Source organism: Vicugna pacos, chromosome 30, assembly GCF_048564905.1.
Source record: "Vicugna pacos chromosome 30, VicPac4, whole genome shotgun sequence".
Taxonomy (NCBI): domain Eukaryota; kingdom Metazoa; phylum Chordata; class Mammalia; order Artiodactyla; family Camelidae; genus Vicugna; species Vicugna pacos.
This window is the reverse complement of record NC_133016.1, coordinates 30,696,471-30,723,346: the sequence shown is the minus strand read 5'-3', so window position 1 is coordinate 30,723,346 and position 26,876 is coordinate 30,696,471. Positions and strand designations below refer to the sequence as shown.

Sequence of the window (26,876 nt, the reverse complement as noted above, 5' to 3'; positions counted from 1 at the left end):
TTATAGCACACATGAAGCATTTAACACCCTGGCACTTAGCAGTGTTCACTGTGTGGGGCCGCCCCGCTTAGCGTGCGTCAGAGCCGTAAAGGCAGCATTTGTCTGTTGAGGATGCACTTGTAGCCCCTTGGCTAGGTTGTGAATTTGTTGATTTCCTTTAATACTTGTAACTCTGTGTGCCATGGGCAGTTATTTTCATGGACAGATGAGGAATCTCAGGGTAAAGAAGACTGTGTAATTTGCCCAAGGTCAGACCATAATTTTGGGTGCAGGGGCCTCAGTTCAGCATGGGCCCCTGGGCCTTCTGCTCTCTCCGTTCAGCACCAGAGCCAGATATGGAGTTGGCTGTTTCCCTGCCCAGAATATCCGGCAGGACCCAAGACACACCTGGCCCTGTGCTGCTTGAGCAAAAACTCCGGAGGAGAGGGAGTTACAAAAGGGATAAACATAAAAACAGACGACAGCAAACTGTGATCAGCTCTGAGAAGGAAAGGAACACGTCTCGCCGTGCAGAGCTGGGAGCTTTCCCGTCTGGGCTGCTCTGGGGGTGTTCATCTCAGCTAAACAAGTTCTGCTGTTGCAGCAAGGCAGGAAGGCAGGGCGCGTGTGGGCAGGTAGACAGGGCCTCATTGATCGTACTCATTCCCCATTAAGCGGCAGCTTTCACGGGCACTTACCTAGTAAACATTGGCCATAATCTTCACGCAATTTGCTTGGTAGTTTTATTGACCCCAGCTTTGAGATGAGGTCATTGAAGCTGGGGAGTTTGTTGCATGCCCGTGATTACCTTGCAAATACCCCCACTGGTCTTTCAACCTAGACTGGTGTGGCTGTCATGCCCCATCCCTGTGAATGGCATCGTGTAGCTTCTCCCAAGTGGCCCAAATGACTGACATTGATATGCTTAATTCGTAGGAAATGGTATGTGGCAATAAGAGAAAAAGATAGTAAGAAATTGTTTGGAAAACAAGAAAAAAACCTATTCTTCCCCAGCTGGGGGAGCGTAACCTGTATCACCCACCCTAATCACTGCCTGTCACCTCCTCCCTGAGGATTCTGTGTTCAGAAGCCACTCTGAGCCTTGGGAGAACATTTTTCCTCATGACACTTTTGACTAGGACCCGCGACATCTCTGTCCCTGGTTAACACTCTCTTCAAAGCCGTTTAAATTTTTTGCAGGTTCCTCCACTCTGATGTAAGAATACCCTGTATAACTTCTTGATGCAGCTCCTTAATGAAGATCTTGTGATGGAAACCTAGCCAAAACTGGGATGTATGCACATAGTGACTGCAACTTCAGCACATTGTGAGTTCATAATCAGAGGGGTGGGTGACTCAGGAAAGGCTTTTTTAAGGTAACAAGGGGAAAGTGAAAGGACGCTTGCTGTGTGAGAAAGAAACATCTCGGTCACAGCCAGCAAGACACCTGTGTTCATGATGGGGTGTGGCGAGTGCAGAGTTCTCACAAAGAAAGAAGTGATGTGATGGGAGGGAGGACAGTTGGGTAATTTATTGGGGAGGAAAAAAGTGGGCTGAACATTTCCTGGTTGAACAAGAGGATTGTGACATGACGTGCTTGTATTTTGGAGAGAAGGGTTTTGTGGGGACAGGCCTAGGAGTACGCTGTATGGCTGGGGAGTCAGCACAACAGAGAAACACAGAGAACCGGGCAGACCCCAAGGCCCAAGCTGGGGGAGAGGCTGCCCGCAAATTGGAACCCTGGAAGCTGGTTCTGTCCCTTAGCTGGGGCCTCAGACGTCACTTCACAGCCCAGTCCTGTTGATACAAGAATAAAAAACGTTGGGCATGAGAAGGGCTGTGTCCCAGGCTTTCGTTGAGCCCCTGGGATGTGCCCCACCAGATTTTGTTCTTTGACTTCATGCAGTAAAGAATTCAAGAGCAAGCCAGTGTTGAGTAAAGGTATATATATTCAGACAGATACATTGAAATGCAAGAGAAACGTCACGAGGTGTGGGGGTTTCATGCACAGATTAGAAGTAGGTACACACCCCACAGACAGAAGGTCTGTCTTCTCCAAAGAGGGACAGAGAGTGGTGACCGAGAGGTGGCGCTGTGTTGCTGGTTTTCTTGGGCTTGGTGGTTTCATATGCTAATAAGTAGAAGGACCAGCCTTAGGGCAAGGGGCTAGGATTCCCAGGGAGTTGGCCATTTCCCACCCTTTGACCTTTTGTGGCTATCATTGGGACTGCCATGGTGCCTGGGGCATGTTATTCACCAGGTTACTATTACAATGGATGTTTACTGAATCTCAAGATCTGCTAGAAGTTAAATCTCTTCATCCTGAGCCTCAAGGCCTATTGGGGGTTGAATCCTTCACCATTTTGATGTCAATTGCTGCGGCCTTCCTTGAATGGCTGTGCTCTTCCCCCTTCCATCCTGTATCACTGTGATGACACAAAGACAGCAAAGGCCGGGCCCTAACCGTGCTCCTGCATTTAACGGCAGGAGGTGTGGTGTGGGCTTATGATGACTCTGAGTGGTGAGAAGGATGTTTCAGATTTTCCCACGTGAGACATGGCGACTTACCAGCAGCCTCCCCAGATTTATCTCACGGGCATTATCGCTTGTGTTGTTATGGAAACAAAAGGCCAGCCAAGAAATAAGAATCACACAGAGGGTTGGAGTACTGAGATTTATTACGCTGGCGGGCTCAGAGGGGTTTCTTTTCCAAAGCTCTGAGCACCTCCAAGACGTGCACATGAGGTTTTATAGGGTTAATTACAAGTATGGGGCTAATACCCAATAAGGCTCAAACAACCAAAAGCAAGGAATCAGTACACTGAAGCTTATCAATTTGGAACAGATCACGTTACTGACAACTGTTGACCTTGGATTTTCGGGTTAGCTTATTAGCCCAGTAAACTGACACTAAACTTCAGATTTACCAGGTAGCCCAGCAAAACTTAGATCAGGAAACCGACACTTATCACACTTTGATTTGTGACTTAGCTTGTTAGGCCAGCTGTGGTTTTCCTTCAGTGTCACTTATCTTTTGAATTTTTCTTTTTTTCTTTTTTTTAATATTTAATCCAAATTTAATATCAGGGTTCTTTGGGAAAGAAATTTCTCTTTTTCTTTTCTTTGGTGATCTTTTAGGGGGGCAGTTAATTAGATGTATTTACCTGTTAGTGGAAGCCCTGGGGCTTCAACCCAGGACCCCGTGCACGCTAAGCACACGCTCTACCACCCGCCCCATCATCTTTTCTTTTTGGTTTTGCTGCCAAGAATCCTACAGCTGAATTTCTAGTCAGCCTTAACACTTGCCCTGACTTCATGGAATCCATTTTTATGAGTTTACTTCCCCCTGGTTTCATTTAAGTATTGAATCTCCATTTTCTCTTCACTCTCCGTTTTGCCTTTTGTTGTGATGGTTGTTAAGCTGTGTTTAACAGAATTGTTTAAATTCTCTTTTAGCAAGAGGCTGAATGTAAATAAATATGTAAGCAAACAGCACAATTAAATGCTTTTATACATTCTGAGCTGTTTAGTAGTAACTTAAAAACCGAATTGAATATTAAAGTGATAGCATTTTAAAAATATTTTTTAATTTTTCATAAAAATATAGCTGATTTAAAATATGATATTAGTTTCAGGTGTACAATAGATGCTCCATTTATAGTTACTGTAAAACATTGTCTGTATTCCCTGTGTTGTAAGATACATCCCTCTAGCGTGTTTACATTACATGTTGCAGTTTGTATAAGAAAGTTGGGTAACGCAGAGTCTGGAACGTGGCTGTGTATGACTCAGGTTCACGCTCACCCTGCCTGTCAGAGCTCAGGCCTTCACTCCTTTCTGCAGGGGAGCGAGTGGAGGCAGCTCTCATCAGCGCTGGCACCACCCTCTGAGTGGCAGTGACAGCAGTGACTGTGTGTGGACGTGCAAATTGTTTTTCCAAGAGCTTTATATGCGTTTCTGCATTTAATAATTAAAGCCCTCCTGTGAGGAAGCGTTTTAAGTTTTTAATGCATAATACATTTTATTTTGATATTGATAGATTTCAAACCTCTGGAAAATTTACAGGAGTAGTACAATAAACGCTTAGATACAGTTCACTTTAAAGGGCACTATTTGGCTTTCTGTGTCTGGCTTATTTTAGCATAAAGTTTCAAGGTTCATCCATAATTGTAGCCTGAATCAGTACTTTATTCTTTTTGCTTGATAATATCCTTTTCCTTTGTTTTCGTTTTTGGTCTATTTAAAAATATTTTCATTGAAGTCTTGTTAGTTTATAATTTTGTGTTAGTTTCTTGTGTACAGCACAACACTTCAGCTAAATAGGAACCTACCTGTATTCATTTTCATCCTCTTTTTAAACATAAGTTACTATAAGATATTAAATATATTCTCCTGTGCTATACAGTATAAACTTGCTGTTTATTCTTTACATACTCAGTATCTGCAAATCTTGAACTCCCAGTTTATTCCTTCCCACACCCTCTCCCCACTGGTAACCATAGTTTGGTTTCTATGTCTCTGTGTCTGTTTCTGTTCTGTAGATAAGTTTATTTTTTTGTTTCTTTCTATTTTTTTTTTTAGAGTCCACATGTGAGCAATCTCATGTGGTATTTTCCTTTCTCTTTCTGGCTTACTTCACTTAGAATGACATTCTCCAGGTCCATTGATGTTGCTGCCAATGTCATTATTTTATTATTATTTTATGGCTGAATAGTAGTCTATTGGACAAATATGCTACAACCTCTTTATCCAGTCATCTCTCAGTGGACATTTCGGTTGCTTCCATGTCTTGATATTGTAAATAGTGCTGCTGTGTACATTGGGGTGTAGGTGTCTTTTTCAATTAGGGTTCCTTCTGGATATATGCCCAGGAGTGGGATTGCTGGGTCATCTGGGAGGTCAATTTTATGTCTTTAGAGGAACATCTATACACTTTTCCACAATGGCTCCACCAAACTGTATCCCCACCACAGTGTAGGTGTGTTCCCAATTCTCCGCAGACTTTCCAGTATTTATTGTCAGTGAACTTCTGAATGATGGCTATTCTGACTGGTGAGAGGTGATACTTGATTGCAGTTTTGATTTGCATTTCTCTGATAATGATATTGAATATTTTTTGATGTGGCTACTGGCCATTTGTACGTCTTCATTGGAGAAATGTTTCTTTAGGACTTCTGCCAATTTTTGAATTGAATTGTTTGTTTTTCTTTCTTATTAAGTGTAAAAGCTGTTTACATATTCTGGGAATTAAGCCCCTAGCAGTTTCATTTATTGTAAATATTTTCTCCCATTCCATAGGTTGGTTGTCTTTTTGTTTTGCTTACTGTTTCCATAGCTGTGCAAATGTTTGTAAGTTTAATTAGAGCCCTCTTGTATATTTTTGGTTGTTTTTCTATTGCTTGAGTAGACTGCTCTAGGAAAACATTGCTGAGATGTATGTCAGATGTTTTGCCTATGGTTGCTTCTAAGAGGTTTATAGTGTCTTGTCTACATGTTTAAGTCTTTAACACATTTTGTATTCATTTTTGTATATTCTGTGAGGGAGTAGTCTAACTTCATTGATTTACATGCAGCTGTTAAGTTTTCCCTACACCATTTGCTGAAGAGGCTGTCTTTACTCCATTGTATGTTCTCACCTCCTTTGTCAAAGTTTCAATGACCAAAAGTTTGTGGGCCTATTCTTGGTAAATGTGTTTATCCGTTCATTGATGGATGGATATTGTTAGTAACTTTTGGCTACTCTGAATGATACTGCTATGAATATTGATGTGAAATTTTTTATGAGAATATGTTTTCATTCTGTTGGCTGTACATTTGCCCCGCCATATCTGTAGTTTCCACTACATGAATCCAGATGGTTGATTGTAAAGGGACTCGAACATCCTTGGATTATGGTATCCAGGGTGTGGGGTTCCTGAAACCAACCCCCCAAGGATATTGAGAGATGACTCTATATGTAGGAGTGGAATTGCTGAGACATATAACTCTAAGCTTTTGAGGAAATACCAGACTTCTCCAAAGAAGCTGCAACATTGTTCCTTTCCCCTGGCCGCATATGAGGTTTCTCTGCCTCCTGAACGACATTTGTTATTGTCCATGTTTTGGTTATAACCATCCTAGTGGGTGTAAAATGAGATCTCATTTTGTTTTTGACTTCCCTAGTCATGCTGAGCATCTTTTCATATGATTATTGGCCATTTGTATATCTATTTAAATTCGTGGTAAATTTAAAAATTGGGTGTATTTTTTTGTATTGTTCAGTTGTAAGCATTCGTTATATATCCTGGATACTACTCTCTTATTAGATACCTGCTTTGCAAAATTTTTCTTCTATTCTGCACATTGTCCTTTAACTATATTTTTTTAAACATTAAAACAATTTCTTTACAAGGGAGGTAGTTTGATGTAAAGATTTATTTTATTTTTTTGCAAAGCACTCACTCTCTGACTTGAGATACCCTTTTCCCCTGTCATTTCACTTTCTTGATGATGTCCTTTGTAAGAAAAAGGTTTTAGTTTTGATGAAGTCCAGTTTATCTGCTTTTTCCTTCTATCACTTGTGCTCTTGGTTTTGTATCTAGGAAACCAAAGCCTATCCTAGGCCCACAAAGATTTATACTGTGTCTTCTTTTAGAAAGTTTATAGGTTTAATTTTTACATTTCTGTCTGTGATCTATTTTCAATTAATTTTATTTGTTATATAAAATATGGGTGTTCAGATTCCAGATTGATTCTTTTGCCTGCAGATACCCAGCTGTCCCTGAACCATTAGTTGAATAGACTATTCTTTCAATGGAGTGTTTTTGGCCCCCTAGTGGAAAAGTGTCTGTAAATGTAAGTTTTTCCCCGTGGGTTTTTATTGTGTCTCTTAGACTTATTTATCCAAACTTATGCCAGTATCATACTGACTTAGTACTATAGCATTTTAGTACACTTTAAAGTGAGTCCTCCAACTTTACTCTTCTTTTTCAAGGTTGTTTTTGCTGTCCTGGGCCCCTTGCACGTCCATGTGAATTTTGGGATCAGTTTTTCAATTTTGCATAGAAGTCAGCTGGAATTTTGATAGGGATTCCACTGAATATATAGTTCACTTTGAGGATTCTTAACATTTTTAATAATATTGTCAATCATTCCATGAAAATGGGATGTCTTCCATATATGTAGATCTTTTAAAATTTATTCTGGTGATACTTCAAAAAGTTCAATGTACAAATCTTGTAAATTTTTGTTAAATGTATCTCTCACTTTATTTTTAATGCTGTTGTAAATGGAAAGGCTGAATTTCTTATGGGTGGGACTATGTATCAATCTTCTTATTTGTAGAATTCCTTCACAACAAATACCCTTGGTATATATTTGCTACATAAATCTATCCACAACTATTCCCCGCCCCGTGTTATAAGAAACCAAGACCCAAGGTAAGCTACTTGAAAACACCTATGTGGAAGTGAGAAATGAGACCCTTGGGTGGGTCTTTGTGCAGATGATACTGAGAGCTTATTCTGAATGGCTTCTTCTTAATTACTTTTAAACAACCCTTTCAGTGTATTTAGTCAGATACATTAAGATTATGCCCTTTTGATGTGCGGAGTAGCTAAGACTATAATTTTCAAATAAATTCTAGTGAGAGTGTTGTACTTGAAACCTAACTTGCATCAATCTTTGAAGATTTATGTTTCAGGAGCTTTGACTAAAGAACAACTGTCTTTATTCTATAATGAGAACTAAATGCTCAAGCAACATGTAAGAGTTTGAGCAAACTGCCCCCGCCCCGTAGTGCTGGGTGGCTGCAGCTGTAACTGGAGTCAGCACTTACCTCTCCCAGTATGCTTGTGCTGATCTGCTCAAAGTGGTTCGTCCAACAGTTTGTCAGTAGTCTGTTGGACAAAGTCATAAAACATTGATTGAAGGTTGCTAGAATGCAATATATTCTTATTAATATTAAGTAAGCACATATTGAATGCTTACTGTATGATGGAATTGTCCCTCAGCCTCACATGAATATTATTTCTCTTGAAACCTCACATATTTCCTTGTTATTCTCACTTTACAGATAAGGAGACTGAGAATTAGGTCTTCTCTCTTTGGGGGGAGCTCATTATTAATGATGGGCAGTTGTAAGGAAAAAGATATTGATTCATCATGAGAAAACATTTTTGTGAGAGTCAGCAATGAAGAAGATGAACACTGAAGAAGGTGATCATTGTTCGAGTGAGACAAGCCCTGGGTTGTGCGGAGTCAGCATCCCTGTCCTAGACACGGCACGTGTAGAGCTGCGTGGTGGGTGAGGCGGCGCGGCCGTGCAGGGAAAGCGGATGCTGGGGCCTTAGGCTGTGCTCAGGCCTGGTTGGGCTTTCTCCTAAGGGGAGTGAACCATCATTGACAGATTTTAAGTAGGAGAGTGGGGTGCTCTCATAGTTCATATTTGTCTTCTAGAATGTTTGGAAACATTTAGAAGGCTTGGCAGGAGATGATGTGATGAGTCAGAGTAGGGTGGCTGCGAGGTGTAGCAGTGTCCAATTTTCAAGTGGTTTTCAGGCCCAGGCTTGTGGCTTAGTAGCCGTGTCAGTTTGAAGGACGCACGCAAGGAAGTGAAACAATTTATCTAATCAATTGAAGCAGTGATGTACCCAATTCCCAGGACTGTTGTGGAGATCCAGTGAGATACACTGTGCAGTGTGCAGCGTGGTCTCCAGCAGAGAGTCAGTGCTGAGTGAGTGCCAGTGAGTATCTGGTAGGTCAGGTGTGGGTGGTGGGACTCGGTGTCTGAGGATATCTGGTCCCTGAAGGAGGGGTCCATTCACATCTGTGAGTGATGGGTCTGAGTTGGGAGACGCAGGGAGACCTTACCCTCCGACCAGGGGCCCTGGTAAGGACGGCTATGGGAGGAACACCGTGAAGTCAGCTCTTTGCATGTGGAGTTGGAGCTGCCTTTGAGACAACTAACTGCAGTGTCACGAGCTTAAAGAGGAGATCTGGGCCCAGGTTGTGCATTTTCCTAAAATCTCAACTCCTAAGGACGCTGAAGTATTGATCACTGAAAGTGAAGTCATACTTTAAAGGACAAACGAATAGTAGTATTATCTCTGTCATCAAAGCTCACGTCTATTTATTCATCACTCACTTTGCTAATTGGGTACTTACAGAGCTCACTTCACCGTCCTCCCGTGGGCTCAGGCTCCACAGAAAAGAGCTGGTGTGTCTTCCTCTTTTCTAGAATAAGACACATTTAGCTTGTAGATTTCTGTGCCTCGCCAGACTTAGGAAATTAGTTTGTTGGTTTAATTGTATTTTCTGTTGGCCATGTCCTGACAGGAGAGAAATTTTACCTCATGGTCATGTTTCAATTAGCTGTTACTGAGAATTGCTGATCTGATACATAGTGTATATATTACATTAACTTTGTAGAGTAGTTATCATTTTTCTGTCTTTGCCCTTTAATTTTGTTTGCCCCTTCAGTGTTCTATTCTTTTTGGGGCCTTATTTTTTTTAAATTAAAAAATGTCTGTTAGCAGTTAAGAAAAAAATAGGAAAGAAAAAATGCACATGAGAACTAAATTTAGAAAATGTCTAGTGTGTTTTCTGTCTCGGCAATGGAGGGTACTAAAACTCCTGAAAACCTTCATTACACAAGTTCCTTAAAATGCTGATTGAGAAATAAAACCTTCCTTCCTCATCTTTCAAGCTGCACAACTCATTGTCAAGAAAGTGAGGGAAAATTCTCAGAAGCCAAGACAAACGAGAAAGCAGGGTTTCTGAGAGATACATGAGCGTTAGAAGCCGTGGTGTGCTGGTTGGCTCCTGAACTGATTTTCAGTTGCCTTGACAGGAGGGAAGGATGTGAGCCCCAGGCCTCTCACACTAGGAGTTGGATGGGTGATCATATAATGGGCCAAGCCCATCCTGAGAATCTTGCTTTACTAAAGGGTGGAATAGGAAAAAAAAAATTCCTCAAGACAAGAAAGTAAGAAAAGTCAATTTTGTTGGAAGAGGGGAAAAATAACAAATCCAAAGTAAGGATATAGTTTAAAGCTGTTCTGGCATGAGAGTGACCACATACTCCTGGCAGAAAAGCACAGCTACTCCTTGATTGATAAGTTGTGTTTTGAATGAATCAGTGAACAGCTATTCCGAAAAAGGCCTCCAGAGTCTTGTGGATCAAGATACTGGACAGCAAACACCTCTCTTCAAGGTCTCATTCAAATAACCAGAAAGGTTTTAAAGGAAACTAACAATAATCTGAGTTGTATTTATTGACATTACTATATGCTAAGAATTCAGAGGTGACTATGGAGTTGTCTCCTCTTTTATGGACCTTATTTTCTCTTTGGGGAGAAAAATGACATAGTTGGGTATCTTGGTGGAGGGAGGTGTTAGTCTGTTGCAATTAGCCAGGAGAGGAGATTAAGAAAACAGTGAAAGATGGGTGAACTTTTTAGCTGAGGACAGTCTTGTTCACTTGGCTTTTAATTGCAGGCTCAATGAGCTGTCACTGGTGGGACTAGATATTAGGGAGGATGGACTTAGCTCAGGCCTCTTTTGAATGGACAAGTGAACCTGGAAAAAGACAGTCAAATCTGTGCAGACATTAAAGTTCACTTGAACGTGCTGCATCCCTTAGCCAAAGATAGGACAAATATGCAGCAATTCTTGAGGACAGAAGAGTGGTTTTTAAGGTTCTCCAAGAATGAATCCCATGGAACCGAGATGGCCAGTTGTCAAACTGAGACTTTGTTCTTTGGACGGTGTACCCAGCAAGGGTATTGGCCTTTTATATGGTTCCATTTGTCTTTAATACATGTCTGTTGATGAGGACATGGGCACAAATATTTGACACCTTGTCGAGGCGATTTTGGATACCTGCCTAGAAGCACGGGCACAGTTGTGGCTGCTTCATACATCTTGCAGCCCATCCCTTTCCCCGGCTCCGTGATCACGGCAGAGTGTTTCCTTGTTGACCTGTCCGTTTCCTCTGTGACATCATAACCCATGAAAAGACCGGAGCATATTAACTTGGCTTTGTTAAAGTCAAAGAAACAGATCAAATATGGAGTCAGATTTGTTCTTTCCTATTTCAGTAGTACCATGGAGATGGCAGTTTGGGCAGCTTTTTGTAGTGTCCTGGAGGCTTTCTCTCTCAGGTTCTGGGTGCCTCTATTGAAAACCCTTCATTGCTGTCTGGCCTGCTGGTAATGCACACTGCCTGTTTTGCCCTGAAGATGTGTTCTGTTTATAAACTCATCTCTACTCCTTGGAAAACAACTCAAGAAAAACTCAGTTGGTTTTCCACCAGCCATGGGCAGGGGTGAGGTAAACCGTGTTATTATTTCATAAAATAATAGTAATAATAGTAATAGTCATAGTAGTAGTACTTGTAGTAATAGTAATAATAATAATAATAATAATAATAACAATAATAATAATAATAATAATAATAATATTAATAGAAGTCTTAAAACAGGACAGAGCACATTGGAGAGAGTCAAAAAATGCTTTCTGGCTTAAATCAAAAGTGATGACTAGTGATTCCATGGCTGCTGTATTTGCTAAGCTAATTACTCCTTTGCTCCATTACACATTTCTTTTATCTGAAAAAGAAATACAAGGAAATGGTTTAAAAAAAACTCAGAGAACAAAAATACACAAGTGAAAGAAGTTTTCCCTCATCCTCTGTTCTTTCAGCCCTCTCTGGAGATGCCTCTGTTTACTATCCTTTGGGTGCTTTTCCAGATATGCTTTGCACATTCCCACCTATGTATGTAAATTCCTTTAAAATTTTAGTTATTTTTAACTTAAAGGGGTTTAAATCCTCAAGTGGCATCTGGCCGGGTAATATAACAGAACAAATCTGACTCCATATTAGATTTGTTCCTTTGAATTTAACCCTATGCTCTGTCACCTAGGCTTCATCTTGCTTGTAAAACAATGTTGCCTAGAGCCTGAAATAAACAGGAGACCCTATTCTGAAGGCTCTGACCTTTAAGGATATTTAACACTTTTTCATTCATTAAAAGATAGCAAATTGCAGAATAGAAAATAACGTTTCTTTTGTTGGAGGTTTACAGGGATCTGACCCACGCAGATAGCTGCAAGAAGAAAGGATTCTAACAAGAAGGCATTCCTACACTAAGAAGTTTGCACTAACCAAGCACATAGGAAAGGAGCCTGAATTGTGACTTGGGGAGATGGTTTTCCAGGACATTAGTTTGCCATCTAGGTCTACAGAAACTTGCTATTCCATGCCCCAACATCTGGTCTCCCAACTTATTGGCCTGTCCTGCACTGAGGAGAATTAATTTCTACTTGGTAACACTCCTATCTACCTAGAAAGCTGGGCACTGGAGCTGAGTGTTATGGAAACAGGCCAGCCAAGACAAAAGCACCAATCGGAGTGTTGGAGTACTCAGAATTATTATGCCGGTGGGCTCAGAGGGGCTTCGGCTCCTAAGTTTTGAGTACCTCCAAGACGTGCACATGAGGTTTTAAAGGCTTAGTTACAAGTAAGGGGGCTTAGCCAATAAGGCTCAAAGAACAAAAAGCAAGGAATAAGTACACTGGAGCTTATCAATTTGTAACAGATCACATTACTGACACTTGTTGAGCTTGGAATTACGAGTTAGGTTGTTAGGCCAATAAACTGACACTAAACTTCAGATTTACGAGATAGCCCAGCATAATTTAGATCAGTAAACTGACACTTATCACACTTAGATTTGTGACTTAGCTTGTTAGCCCAGCTGGACTTTTCCTTCACATGAGGACAGCTCTCCCACACCCAGGGAACTACTGTGAGCCCTTGATGTTTCCACTAGGGTGGGGTATGGTTTACCCAGGAGGGATGGGGACTATGCACCAACACTCAGGCAGTCTGCTCTGTCTGGGGCTCTGATCTTGTACCATCCCGCTCCCCGCCAGCCCAACACCTGGGACAGTGGAGCTAAGGCAGAGATCCTGCCTGCCTGTTTCCCAGCGTGTAAAAGGGGAATATGTGCGCTTCCCAAGGTAGTTCTGAGCGACAACACCTGCGGGTGCTTGGTTCTCAGAGCAACAGAAAACCCAGCTCCGCGTGGGGGCAACGGGTGTGATCTCCCTAGGGTTTCTGCAGAAGCATCGGACGGAGGGTTGGATCACGGTGGTAAAATTGAGCTGCGGGGCTTGAAGGGTAACAGAAGGGTACAGAGGCAGGTCTGCCGCCTAGGGGTGCCCCAGAGGTAAAGCTTTTTTTCTCCAACTCCTCTAAGACCCTCCCTTCTCCAGATCCCTTCCTTCTCTCTGCTCATCCTGTCCATCTGTATCCCTCCAATTTTCCCGTCCTCTCCACCCGCTCCCATCTTCTCCCTCCCTCGCTGTCCCACCTTCTCTCACAGAACCCAGAGAGGATCGCTGGCCCTCCTGCGCATGCGCAGTCAGTGCCAAGTGGTCCGCTGGTTGGGAGCTCCATATCCGAGCCGGGGATCGGGCCCAAAGGCTTCTCAACTACGTCGCCCGGTAGGCCTTTGGTTCCTGCCTGGGGTCGGGGCCTCTGACTGTGGAAGTGCAAGGTGGGGGGCTCCTGGGAAAGGGGTCAGGCGGCTGCGGGAGGGCGGTCCGCCTGTCACAGACCCCAAGGGCGCTAGTCAGCCCGTGTTCAGATGAATTGCTCAGGCCAGACCCCTCTGCCAGCGCCACCTGCCCCGGCGTCCCGGCCACAGTGTCCAGGGCCTGGTGTGCACCTGCCATCTCTCACCCAGCCGGGATCCCCTCAGTCCGCGGCTGGCGTCCCCTTCCCCTCTCCCTCCCGCTAGTCCTCTCCTCCCGGGCTTCCTCTTCTCGTCCGGCGGCCCGTCCCCGCCCCTGGGCGGGCTGTGTCCCGGGCGGGCGGGGTCTGCGGACCCGGACGGGGGCGGGCGCCTGGGACTGGGGCTGGGGCTGTCCTCCGAGCGAGGCTGCAGCCCGCGTCCCCCTCCCCGCTTTCCCTGCCCCGCGACCCCGGGGCTGCCCTGCTCTCCCTTTCCCGCTCCCTGAGGACCAGCTCTGTGGCGTGGGCGCTGCTACCTGGGCTGAAAGCCTCCGGCTCTAACGCCCAGCTTCTCCTGGTGGAGTCGGGAAAAGGGAGCGTCACTGCTAAGCGAGGTTCTGTCTCCCCCCTCCATGTTTCTGCCTCAGGTAAGTACCTTGAACACTTTCAGGTGTTATGATGGCGGTGCTTGTTGATGTCACGTGTTTTTATAGTGAGAGGGATTGCAGTGGTGAAAGCAGGGCTTGGTTCTGTTAAAAATGTGCTGAAGGCATGAGGCTGTGACATCCTCCTTCCTTCCCTCTCCCAGGGTGAAAGGAGTGATCCTCGATTTTCAAAAGATAGTTACAGTCCCTAACTAGCCCAGCCCAGCTAGTGTGTGTTAACAGGAACAGCACCACCAGAGGCCTTGGAGACCCAGGCATATTGCAGCCCTAAAGTGCTCCTGGCATAGTTTGGCTTGTTTAGGTTTTTTGTTTTTCTTAAATTGTGGGACAGACTAGTGTATAAACTGAAAAATAATTGTCAAGAAATAATTTTCATAGGACAGTTTTATTGTGATATAGTTCACACACCATGAATTCCATCCATTTAAATGGTACAATTCAGCAGCTTTTTGCATATTCACAGTGGTGCATGCATTATTATTCCAGAACGTTTTCATCACTTCAGAAAGACCAGTGGAAATGAATGACCTATCCACCCCTCCCAAGTGGTGGTTCTAAAGAAATTTCTTGGCTATTCCTGACCATAAATTAACTTGTTATATTCCAAGAAAAATCTGGTAGGAATTCTAACCAGAATTGAAATGAATCTGTCTATCAAAACAGGAAGAATTTATACCTTTATGGCATAAACTTCTTCTACCCATGAATATATCTGGGACCCTATCTTTTCATCTGACCAGAGCCTGGCCCATGTGAAGTCCTCATTACTTTTTGGGCTTGTGAATGATGAGATTCTATACATCGTTAGTTGCAACTGTAGCCTTTCACAGAAGAGAAAAGTAACCTCAGTGAAGCAAGTGACTCTCTGATGGTCAGAAAGAGTGACAGCCAGTGCTGGAGTGATCCAGTGGACTTGGTGTTTGCAGCTAGATTTCTCGACCACCTACAGTTAAGGGGATTAGAGAGTTCTTTTATTTTTTCTTAATGGCATTGCATTTATTTTTACTTATTTTTTAAAATTATTTTTTATTTAAGTGTATTCAATTTACAATGTTAGTTTCAAGTGTACAGCAGAGATTCAGTTATAAACATATGCATATGTATATATATATGTTTTAGATTGTTTTTAGTATAAATCACTACAAGAAATTGAATATAGTTCCCTGTGTTATGTAGCAGGTCCTTGTCATTTATTTTATATTTACTAATTTGTATCTGTTAATCCCCCCTTTCCTGCCTGCTAAACACAGTTTGCTTTCTATGTCCATGAGTCCATTACTAGGAGCACCGTTTTTCCTAGTAATATATGCTCTTTTGCTGCTTTCAGTTTCAGTAATTCCATCTTATCTGTGGGCGCTTTTCTTCTGGTGGCCTTAATGTGGTTTGCACACGTGGTAATAGAGATCTGTATTTGGGAGAACCCCAGGCCTCGTGTAGTCCCTGGTACAGAGTGCCCACTGAATTGATGCTTGAACTGGGAAAAAAGCACAGTAAATGTTGGAATTTCCACTATGGTTGAGAATTCTATAACCTCTTTTGACAAACTTAATATTGGCTGCACCCATTCTGGGTAATTTGGTGGAAATTCATGTTATGGTGGTGAAGAGACGGGGCCTTGTATGCTTCTTCTCTTTCTGTTTTCTAACACTCATTCTCCTGGGCCTTCCTGATCCTCCCCTAGAAGTGCCAGGTCTGGCTTGGTGCTGCACTGAGGCAATATTTGTTAATAAGGCCCTTTCCTCATCTCTTCTGAGCCTCCGGTTCTTTCTCTGCACAATGAGGGCTTAGACTAGATAACTACTTTTCAGTTTCTTTTAAAGCCATGTTTCCTTTGAGAAACAGAAAATGCAAATCTCTCCTCTCAAACCAACCCTTTAGATTTTGAAAAGTCCTCCAAGGAGTGACATAGCTCTTTGTGGAAAATGAATGTGATTGTGATTCCAGGTGACACAGAAAAGACTCTTCAGAGATTGATTGCAGGGAGAGGGCAGGAAAGGGGCAGTATGTCACACTTTCTAGTGTGAGCACTGGAGCAGGGGCTTGGATTTAAATACGGTGTCTGACGTGGCCTCTCTCTAATCTTGTAGAATGTGATAAACTACTCTACCTCAGTTTCTTGATGTGTCAAGTTGGGGTGATAATATTTTAAGGCTTTTGTGAAACATTATGCAAATAAGCCATTTGTGTATGGGTAGAAACAAGACCTGCTAGGGATTCAGGGATTTGTTTAAAAAAAAAAATCTTGTCCATAGCACTCTGTCTGTGTGTATTTAGTAGTTCCTGAAGGGTGAGGGTGAGTCTAAAGTCCATCGTGGATCAGGTGGCCCATGATTCTCTGTGCCCCTGAATGCCCCCTCCTCCCCAGTCCTCTTCCTCAGTCCAGGATGAAGTTCCCTAGTAGATTTACTCAGAGGTCTTGTGAAAATGGCTATTCATTTTATTGTTTCACCAAGAAGGGCTGCCATCATGATCTCTGTGGTCAGGTTTTGAAGGGCTGCCATCATGATATCTGGTAAGAATTCTATGGAATTGGGTGTTTCTATTTAATGAAAAGAAAAAAATTACAAATAGAAAATTAGAACAAGGATGGTCACATGGGCTCTTGGAAGTGGACACCATTAGAAGTTAGAGGGACTAGTGGGCTCAGTGGGAATGTTAACTGAGTGTATCTCATGGGCTGGGCATTGTCCTATTTGTACTGTGTGTTCCTTATTTGAGACAGTGAGCTCACCTAACCTCGAAAACCTCTTTAAAAAATTAGACTTTTTATTTTGAGATGTAATGTAGATTCCCATGTGGTAGTAAGAGATAATATGGAGAGAGCCTATGGACTCTTTGCCCAGTTTTCCTTAATGGTTCCATCTTGCAATATTGGGGTACAATTAATTACTGACTCACTAACAATTTGAGGTTTGTGTTATTGCCCTCATTTCTATCCACGATTAAATTGGGGCTTAGAGAAGCACACAGGCCTGCCCAGGTCACCCACATTGTTAGTGCAGAGTCTGGTGAACGAGGGCTTGGGATTCCCAGGAAGTATCATTATGATGGTCTTTGGCAGGGAGCAGCATTCACTTTGCTTGTTTATTCATTCATTCAAGAAACATTTATTGAGTAAATTCTGTGGGTCAGATGCTTTCTTAGGGTTATCTGATTCTTCAGCAGTACTGAGAACCAGGAAATATTTATATTTTTTAAACTGAGAAAATTAGCTCTGAGAGGTTATAACTCCCCCAAAGGAAGAATAGCTCATAAAGGGGGGATAGTACAATTGTAGAGTCACCACTTTTTATGCAGGTGGTACCCTAGGCATTTTACATTTGCAAACATCCGTAATCCAGATATATTCTTGCAAGGCAAGGATTTTTTTTTATTGATGTATAGTCAAGTTTACAATGTTGTGTCAATTGCAAGGTGTTTTTTGACTTTTGAATTAAAAAATACTTTTTCAGGAGGGAAATTAGGTGTATTTATTTGTTTGATTTTTTAAAATGAGGTACTGGGGTTTGAACCCAGGACCTCGTACATGCTAAGCATGTGCTCCACCAATGAACAGTACCCTCTACCCCAAGGCAAGTTTTCTTATCCATTACTATGAAGCTAAGGGGTTCAAATAAATTGAATAGGAATCCAGATCTTTTGATCCTACTGTGGTCCTTCTCTTTATATTCTGCTGAAGGGGGTTGGGGAAGCATTTCCTTTGTTCATTTCTTTATTCAGCATTTTTGAGCAGTGACTTTGCATCAGGGCCTTGCTAGGTGCTTGGAAATAGAAAATAAGAAATGACCTTTCTCTGCAGAGGCAGGAAGCCTAGACCAAAAGCTGGGTAATGTGATCCGAGCTACAGTAGCCATGTGCAGACTATGAGGACAAACTGTACCCCCGGATTTGCTTTGGCTTCCCTTGCCTTCTGTCTGGTACACACCAGGTCACCGCAACCCAGATGGGCCCATAGCACACAGCAGAGTATGTACCTCGATCTCCTCTCCTGTCTCGGCAGGGCCTGCAACATGAGCATCCCTGACTATGTGCAGTGTGCTGAGGACCACCAGACTCTTCCCGTTGTAGTCCAAACCATGGAGATCATCTCAGAGGAGAATTTCTTTTGCATCTATCAGCTACTCACCTCGGTGAGCCATATCAGCCCATGTGGCTCCCAGTGGACACTCTTTATCCACTACAGGCACCTCTATGTGCCCGAGAATGGGTGGAGCGTCTTCCAGAAACACTGCAAGGTCGTGGGCCTTGTCACCATTACCGACTGTCTCTCTGCCAAGGCCTTGGAGAAGCTCCACGTGCAGAGGAGCTGTATGGCACCTCGATAATGACTCTCAGCTCTTTGTCTTTGTACTGCATGTGGAGGAAGTCGAGCAGCCGCGCACCGACGTTGCCTTCAAATTTAGAGGACTGCAGGGTGGTGGAGAAGAGGATCGAGGACTTCACTGAGTCACTCTTCATCTTGCTCAAGTCCAAGTGGCTGGATGGTGGCCCCAAGAATTCTGGGGACAAGATCCCCCTCCCCTGCATCCCGTTTGAGAAGGAGGACTTCATGGGACTGGACACAGACAGCAGGTAAGTTTACCTGGAGGCCAGTCCACCCTGGCTTTGTGCCGGATTGCTTCCCTACATCCAGAAAGGGATCAGCAAGGAAGAAGTCTGTCTTGTAGCCAAGGGGGGATGGAGATGCAGCCCGCCGGTTTACAGACATTTCAAAGTGAATCCGCCTTTGTTTCAGAGAGATCCTTTTAGGGTTAGTGTGGACACTTACTCCCGCTTTACAGCCATGACCATGGTGGGACCCCTGGGGTTGCTGTCCAATAAAGTAGCCAAAGCCACTGATGCTAGGAGCACTGGGGAGGAGGCTGGACTGAGCTGAGATGTGCTCTAGGTCAAATGCACATCAGACACTGAGGCTTGTCTAGTAAAAGTATATAAACTATCTCTTTACTTCCTATATTGATTACATGTCAAAATGATAGTATTTTACATACAGTAGATTAAGTAAGATCTGTTCTTAAAATCAGTTTCTAGTATTTGTTTTTTGTTTGTTGGTTTGTTTCTTTGTTTACCATTTTAAACGTGGCAAATGGGAAACGTTATTTACATGGCTCTCATTTCATTTCTGTTGGGCAGCCTGTCCTGGGACAGTCTCATCCCTTTGCTTATAGATGAGATGCTGAACCCCGAGAGGCGGAACGAGGAGCTGGTTGAGCTGGGGCTGGAGCCGGTGTCTCCTGCCTCCCAGGCCCAGCACCTATTCTGCTCAGGCCCTCTCTTCTTGCCCGACAGCCTCCATGCCAAGTTAGGACATCAGAAACACCGCCGGGGACTTCCGAATGAACTCCTTATGCAGGGAAAGGCGTATCACGGTGTATGGGACAGAGCAGGGAAATGTTCATTCTCACTTTTTCCCTGTGATTAAGTCAACGGCCCCACATTGCCTCGGAAGTACAGACGAGCTCTTCTGAGCTGCCTACCCCCCCAACTTCAGCTCTGTTTCCCGGTGTATCTGTTGTGCTGTCCCTCAGGCAGAAGAGGGTGAGATGCCTTTTCCGAGACGTGGAAACTTTTGCTGGGGAGAGTGAGGGAAGCTGTGTTCCCCCGGCCTACGGCCTCTGTCCTTGTGTCTGGAGAGGGCTCATGGTGGTCCCACAGGTGACGGTCGGAGAACCTGGCACATGTTTCTGGGCCCGCTGTGAAGGAAGTGCTCTGTGACTCTTGAACTTAGCTAAGATCAGATCCTACTCTCTGGTTGTTGGTAAGTTGGAGGAGAAGATGCTAGAGAATTGATAAAAAGAATGTCTAGACCAGCCCTGTGAGTGAGAAGCACAGGGGACACGAGTCCCACCTGCGAGAGATAATGTAGCGGGCTCTGGATGAATTTTCTGTTCCTCCCAGACATACCTCTATGACTTAAGGAAGGGGAGAGGCATGCTGTAGCCATGATCTGTACTTGTCCTCTCAGGGCCCTGTGATCTACATGCCCGCACTCCCCATCTGCTTCTTAAGATGAGCTGGCATGTATAGGAGCCTGGGCACTGCTGAGGGCATAGCTGCCAGCACCGTGCTACACCAAGTCTGGCTCCGTTCACCTCTCCTGTCAACACCTGCTGAGGCCCCAGGCATTAGTCAAGGTAGGTGCATCAGTGCAACATAAGCAGGGACCACTTCTCCCCCTGGACAGACTGGTGAGTGAGCAGTGGAAGCCTGGATCCCTGCCCCAGCCCCCACGCCAGTGCCTCCTCTTTTGTCATAGGAGGCACTGGTGATATTTTTGCTCAACAAATGCTTGTCTCTGAGTCTGCAGCCCCACCAGAGAATGCCAGATTGTTTTTGTCTTTTGAAGTCTGCCCTTGGGACTTGGCGGAGTATCCGGATGTGTAATTAGCCCACAGTGGTTGACACTGTCCCCATTGTTTACCCAGAACCTCGTGTACCAGGCATGGCTCCCAGTATCGAAATACAGCAGCGCATTAAACCTCCCTCCTTTTGGGTCTGTCTGTTCTGGTACCATAAGGGCTCAGCCAGCTTCTGAACGTCAGTGAGATAACGCGGCCAGTGAGCTCGGGTCAAGCACATTCTCCTCCAGTCACTTTTACCCCATTGTTGCTTTTAGTATTCCACAGTCATTAATTATTTAAACAATTCTTTGGTACAGGAGCAGAGCCTAATTCTCTCCTGCTACTCTTGGTGGAAGTGAGTAAAACGGTCCAGACTGAAATGCGACCACAATTTGTAGCTCAAAAGCTGCCTTGAAGCTTGTAGGTGGAATTTTGGTTAGGGGCGCTGACCACGTTGGGGTCCCCCAGCAGCGCCGCTCCCCTTAGGTCCCTGCTTTCCCTGGAGCAGGGGGTGAGGGTGGGTCTCACCTTCCCCTCGTCCCTGGCCTCACACACTCATGTAAATTCTTGTACATGCTGTCAAAATCATTTTTGTTCTTGTGTGTTTCTAATTTTCTCTTGTTCCTCTTTTCCTTTTTCTTTATTCCTTTTTCATTTGTACTGCCCAGTGAGCATGTTGTTGCATCTGAAAATGTGGGCTGTGCACACCCTGCATTGGAAATAGCCAGATTGCCCTCCATACTGTCTCCATCGCTTTAAAAAGCTAAATCTTAATATCTGTCTTGATCCATGTATTATCCTAGTCATTTTGTATTTTCTAATGTTTTGGAATATTTGCTTTGTTAGCACATTACCCACTGGTGTTAGATACCTGTTAAAATCCTTGCTTTGAGGGACCTGTTTGGTCCTCCTTTTATTTGGTGACAAATGCGCCCTTATTAAATTTGTTTGATTGTTTTGAAGAAGTAAGATGCGAATTGATTTAGTCGGCTGCTCAGGGATTCTTTTCATGGAGTATTTAAACTTGTAAGGTCAAACTCTGCAGCATTTTGCTCGATTCCTGCTTTTACACAAACGTGCTCGGCACGCGGTTCCTGGCTGTCGCTGTGTGACGTGCATGACGGCGCTTCCTGGCCGTCATGATGAAGTGGCCGCCACGGAGGTGACAGCTGCAGGGGACGCTGTTGGAGGAAGCGGTCACCGTTTGGTTCTTTAATTTTTTTTTTTTGCATTCAACTTCCCCGTGCCATTTACTTTACTTTGCCTTCATAAAGGGGCAGAATTGGGTCTAAAATCCATGACACTATTTGTTCCCTTTACGAGGCTGGTTTTTCTGGGTATCAGGACAACATGACCTTCTCCTAAGTAGCTGGCTCACCTGGATCTGTTGGACACAGGGACAGCTAAAAGGGCCGTAGCTTCCTCTCTGCTCCAGCCAGTGGGCATTCAGAGCTGGGTCTGTGGTTTGCCTCAGCAGCCGTGCAGACCTCCCTGCCCCGGCCTTTACTTTTAACCCATGTTGGCAGTAAAGAGTTGAATCCGTTTCTGTTGCAGCTGACATCCACCACTGACAGCCGTGTCGTTAGTTTGTGGTAGTCAGTCTCCAACACCCCAGACAACCGTGAAGGAAGATGATTTGGCCGACCTAGGACCCTGGATTCTCACCCTCACCATGGTTCATCTCACCCGGTGGAAGGGTGTGGCCACCACCATCATGCTGACCATGAGGCCTTGTTTCTCCTTTCATGCTCTGGTCCAAATGTGGACACTTCATTTTTCACTGAATCTGTCTCGCTTGAGACAGGCCAGAATATCTGAATGAGTCCATCACATTCTGGGTGGGGAACAGAACAGAAGTAAGTGTCGCAAGTAGATGGAGTCTAGGCTGTCCGGGTTGGCAAATGCAGGCTGGGATCTGTGATGGCTGGGCTGTACACTGGACACAGGTCTTTCCCGTGGCTCCCGAGAGCCCAGGAGTTGGAGTGATAACAGCCTTGCGTGGGTTCCCCCATCCTCATCTGCTCACTGGCAAGTGTGTCTGCTAATTAGGAGCTCCCCCAGACCTCGGGCCCTTCAAAGCTCAGACCATGGGAAAATCTTGAGTCCCTTCTCCTGGGCCTCCTGTGTGAGAATCCAGTGCCTTCTGAGGTGACCAGCGGCAGGAGATGCCTCCCCCTCCAGGGAGCACCCTACGGCGGACTTTTAGTGAACCATGCTGTGAGCTTGTGTGTTTCCGGCCATGGTCCCTGCAAAACCACACTTGAGATCAGCTTATTGGCGAAAATAACAGGACTGATTCCAGGGCAGGGCCGGGGGGAGGGAACAGTGGAAATTGAATGTGAGCTGAGACAACTAGGTGGGTGCTGAGGCTGTTACTAAAATGGGGAGTCTGGGAGGTACCTGCCAGGAATCGAATTCCAGAGTAAATGGTGGACATGAGGCATTTTTAAGATGCCATTTTTCATCCAAGTTAGGACTTCAAAGAGGCACTCGGCTCTATGAGACTGGGGCTCAGGTGAAGGAGCTGGACTAGAGATACAAGTTGGGAGTCGTCATTCTTAGCTGGTGTTCACAGCCTTGCATGTGAATTAGATCATCTCGAGAGCTGCAGACTGAGGCTGAGGGAGGGGAGGGCTGTGCCTCGGTTGGAGGTAAGCCCAGACCATGCAGCTTTGGTGTGTCAGCCAGCGGCGTTTATCATTTTCAGAGCAATCCCATTTATCCTTAAGGGGCCTGGGGGTCAGCAGGGCCAGCCAGAAAGAAATCCAAAGGGAGAGTCTTGGCCACGTGTGCGTCTTAGGAAGGTGCAGAGGCTGCAGGATACGGAAGGTTAGAATCCTCAGAAGCTGGAGTTGGAGTGGGGAGAAGGTATTCACAGTCACCTGTGAGGGAGGGAGGGAGGCCTAGGGAGTCCGCACCCTACCGGACTCGCTTTCCCATGAACAGGAGGCAGTCAGACAGAGGATCTGAGGTAAGAAGGATGGGCACTGGGAGGGGAGCCAACCTGGAGAATGGTGCTTGGAAAGTTCTGGAATAGTCTCCCTGAAAAATAGAGTTAAAAATACCCAGACTCTTAAGAATATTGTTAGTGACTTGGGAGGAGGCAGTTGTTTTTCTGGCCTCCTAAGTGTAAGTCATGTATCCAGGGATACACAGAAGATACGGGCAGTCTGTTCCGGGGACTTGATCCTTACCAGGGGGATCAGTGCAAGTTTAAAGGGGCAGAAGGGCAGCGGAGCGAAACTAGCCAGGCCCCGTGTCAGGTAGCAGTCGGCCGCCCTACTTGTGTGTTTCATTCACATCCATGACTCCCAGGTGGGCGCTGACAGCCCCCTTTTGGGGATTGGGAAGCCTTCTCAGAGGGGTTAAGGAATTGGTTTGTTTAGCGGTTGATAAATGCTGTAGCAGGATTCAAGCAGAGCCTTGTCAGACTTCAAGGGCATGTTCTCTCTACTGTTTCCAGTACTTCCCTGTTATACCTGGAATGGTGAAGTGGGTCAGATTTGGAGCCTTTCAGAAAAAGTATGATTTAAGTGCCTCAGGACTGTTTCACAAAGCTCAGCGTTCTTTGATGGTTCTGAAGCATGCAGTGCTTTTCGCCCCACAGAGGTAACGTCTAACTCCATTGTCGATGATGTGGTTGCAAATGATATACAGGAGTAAAACCACACTTCGCAGCTTCTAAAGGGAAACTCTCCAATTCTCCCTTGGTCGGCTTTCTTCCACGGGGTGTAACTGTGCTGCAGCATAGGCCTGAGCTTCCGTATGGAGTGAGGATTTAATATCCGAAGTTAGCATAAAATGGTCAGATGAAGAAAACCGACATTGACAATTTATTTTTGGGTTTCATTAGTCAAGATATACTATCAGTTAATGGCCCATATAGCAAATGAAATTCAGTATAGGACATTGCATTTCTTCCTTTCTATTCAGAGTTCTCTTACCGAATAAGGTTGCCTGCTTTGGAACATCAGTTTCACCACACGGCACCTATCAGTGTGTTGGTGTGATTGCATTTACAGAGTGAATGTAATCTGGGCTTCCTCAGCCCCAAACACTTCAGTGCAGAATCACGGGCTGTAGACGTCTGTTAGTCACGCAAATACTTCTAAAATTATATGATGCCAGAAAAGAAAGAAGAGAGAGAGAGAGAGATTGCCTTTATCAAAGTTCCTTTCAGTTCTAACTGCAAACTGTTGTTGAGCAGCTCTTGTTTCCTTTGGATATGAATATATACATTTCTTTGCATGTAACCTAGGTTTTGGAGTAGAACACCAAGTTCTTGCTGTCCCCAAGCCACAAAAATAGTAGCCAAATTGCACACGTGTGAAATAGTTTATACTTTTTTCTGAGAAAGTATCCTTGAATTTGGGACTTGGACTGTGATTTCTGCTTTTTGCTTCCCTCAACCGTCTTGTAATCTCTCACTCCTTCCCACGTGGTTCCCAAGTGTTCGTGGTCTCAAAGGAGCGGGCAAACACCCAGTTGGTCACCATGTACTGCTGCTATAGATAGAGACCAGACAAGACCTAAAGGACATTATCGGAGAGGAATTCCTGGAAGAAATGGGCTCTACATTCAGTTGTGAGGACAGAGTAAGAGTCAGCCAGGAGAAGGAGTCAAGAATGTGTCTCAGATCGCAGGTGCAGCCCGGGCAGAGGCCTGGAGGCTTTTGGCGTGGGCACCCGGGGAGAGTGCCCTGTGCAGTCCAGGGTGGAGGGAGCCCCTGCTGGGGAGGACACTGGAGAGAGTCCGGGATGTAGGGCTTTGGAAGAAGTTGAGTTTTACTAGAACTGACACAGTAGGCAGTGAAGGGTGTCAACAGAAGTGACCCTCAGGAAAGGTACTTCTGGTTTTGCTTCTGATATTCTACAGACCGAAGGATCGGGACGGGCGAGAGCAGGTATGTCTGTCCCTTTGAGACCCAACCGGTCATTCATTTATACATTACACGTGCACTTCTGTGAGTCTAGGGGAGAGAGCGTGTAGCCACTTTAGTAAGCAAAATGTATTTGATTCTTGAGAGCTTAGCATTGTCAGAAGTTGACTTAGCCTAGAATGTTCTAGGAAGAGAGGAACAAATTGTGGAGGTTGGAGGGAGGGAAGGCTTCCTTGGGAAACAGTCAAAATGAGACTGGAGCAAGTGGGAAGTAGGAGCAGGTCAGGGGCCCCTGTGGTCACTGGGGACCTGTGTACTTAGGTGAGGATGGGCGAGCAGGGTCTGGGGTGGGGCTAGAACTCTAACAGGGAGCCTCTAAAGGGTTTGAAGTGGGGGTTGATGTAATCAAATTTGTGATTTGGGAAGGCTGCCGTGGCTCTCTGTGTTTGTATAGCGGGGAAGAGGGGGTGGGTGCCACCAACTGGGGGATCATTAGAAGACCATTCACAGGCTGGGATATGGGCATCGGGGCTACTTGGGGATGGCAGGGGCAGTGTGGATGCCGGCTTTCCTTATTGGGGGACTTGTTAGCGTGCCGACCTAGAGGCATTTTGTGGCTGGAAGAAAACTGATGGAGGCCGCCAGGTGGATTTTCCTCTTCTCTCCTTCCCTGCCTAGTGTGATGATCTTAGCTCAGCCAACATTTGGAACAAAAGAGCTAATTTCCAGGGTTGCCCAGGACTTTGTAGAGCTCCTTCGAGTGAGATCTGATCGGATTTAGGTTTGTGTTCAGATCTGGATGTTCACTTAGCTAGAAACGTCCTGTCATTTCGATTTCCATAGGGGTTTTTTACTTCATAAAGATTGCTTTCTTGGTGAGAGGAAATTTAATACAGCTGTTGTCTTTTTCAAAAAAATCATATCATTTAAGAACTTTAATATTCAAAAGAATAGAAATATATAAAATATTTAAGGAAGTCTTTGGTGTAGTTTCTTTGCTTTCTGAGCTAATGTGGAGTTAGAGCCTTTGCATTACTTCATAGCACATCCTTGTCAGTATTTAAAGAGCTGATAGTGGGCGCCCCAGGCCCCACCTCTCAAAGAATCGTTAAAGTTTTCTCTGAAATAGTGAGGTCATAAAGGTCTTGTTTTCAGAAATCAAACGGTTTATAATACGCAGCATAGCCACATTTATAAAATAATAATTAGTTCAAAATTAAGAAAGTGGAGGATAATTGATTTTTTTAAAGCCTATACATAAACTTTCTTGTGCTAATGTTGCAAGTGGAAATTTTGAAAAGAAAAATCCTACTGCAATATCATCTACATGGAATACATATATGAGTTTTACGCTTGAAAAGTAACTGCGCAGTGGTTTTCAAAGTCAGGAGCATTCCAGCTCAGATACTGGCAGTGATGGTTGCTGGTTTTCAATGAAAGAGCCTAAATTTGCCTTCTTAGCTTTTTTATTTTTGTATTGAGAGGGTTGATTAGTGCTTTGCGAGCATGATTTT

At 44.5% G+C, this 26,876-nt stretch overlaps 1 protein-coding gene across 9 annotated transcripts in view; it reads left to right on the top strand.

Annotated features, from left to right (window-relative positions):
* LOC140690348 (trafficking protein particle complex subunit 9-like) overlaps window positions 1-26,876 on the top strand; it is a 115,362-nt gene that overhangs the window by 47,831 nt on the left and 40,655 nt on the right. For 5 of the 9 annotated variants that reach the window (XR_012065605.1, XR_012065598.1, XR_012065595.1 and 2 more), the window contains exon 1: window positions 18,440-18,714. The exons of 1 other annotated variant lie outside the window; for it this stretch is intronic. Coding sequence is in view for 1 of the 8 variants with exons in the window: in XM_072952063.1 (XP_072808164.1) it covers window positions 18,624-18,714 (91 nt within the window). In the remaining 7 variants the exon portion in view is untranslated. Of the gene's footprint in view, window positions 1-18,347; window positions 18,715-26,876 lie in introns of those variants that run through there. 3 more of the 9 variants (XM_072952063.1, XR_012065602.1, XR_012065600.1) reach the window with 3 other exon arrangements.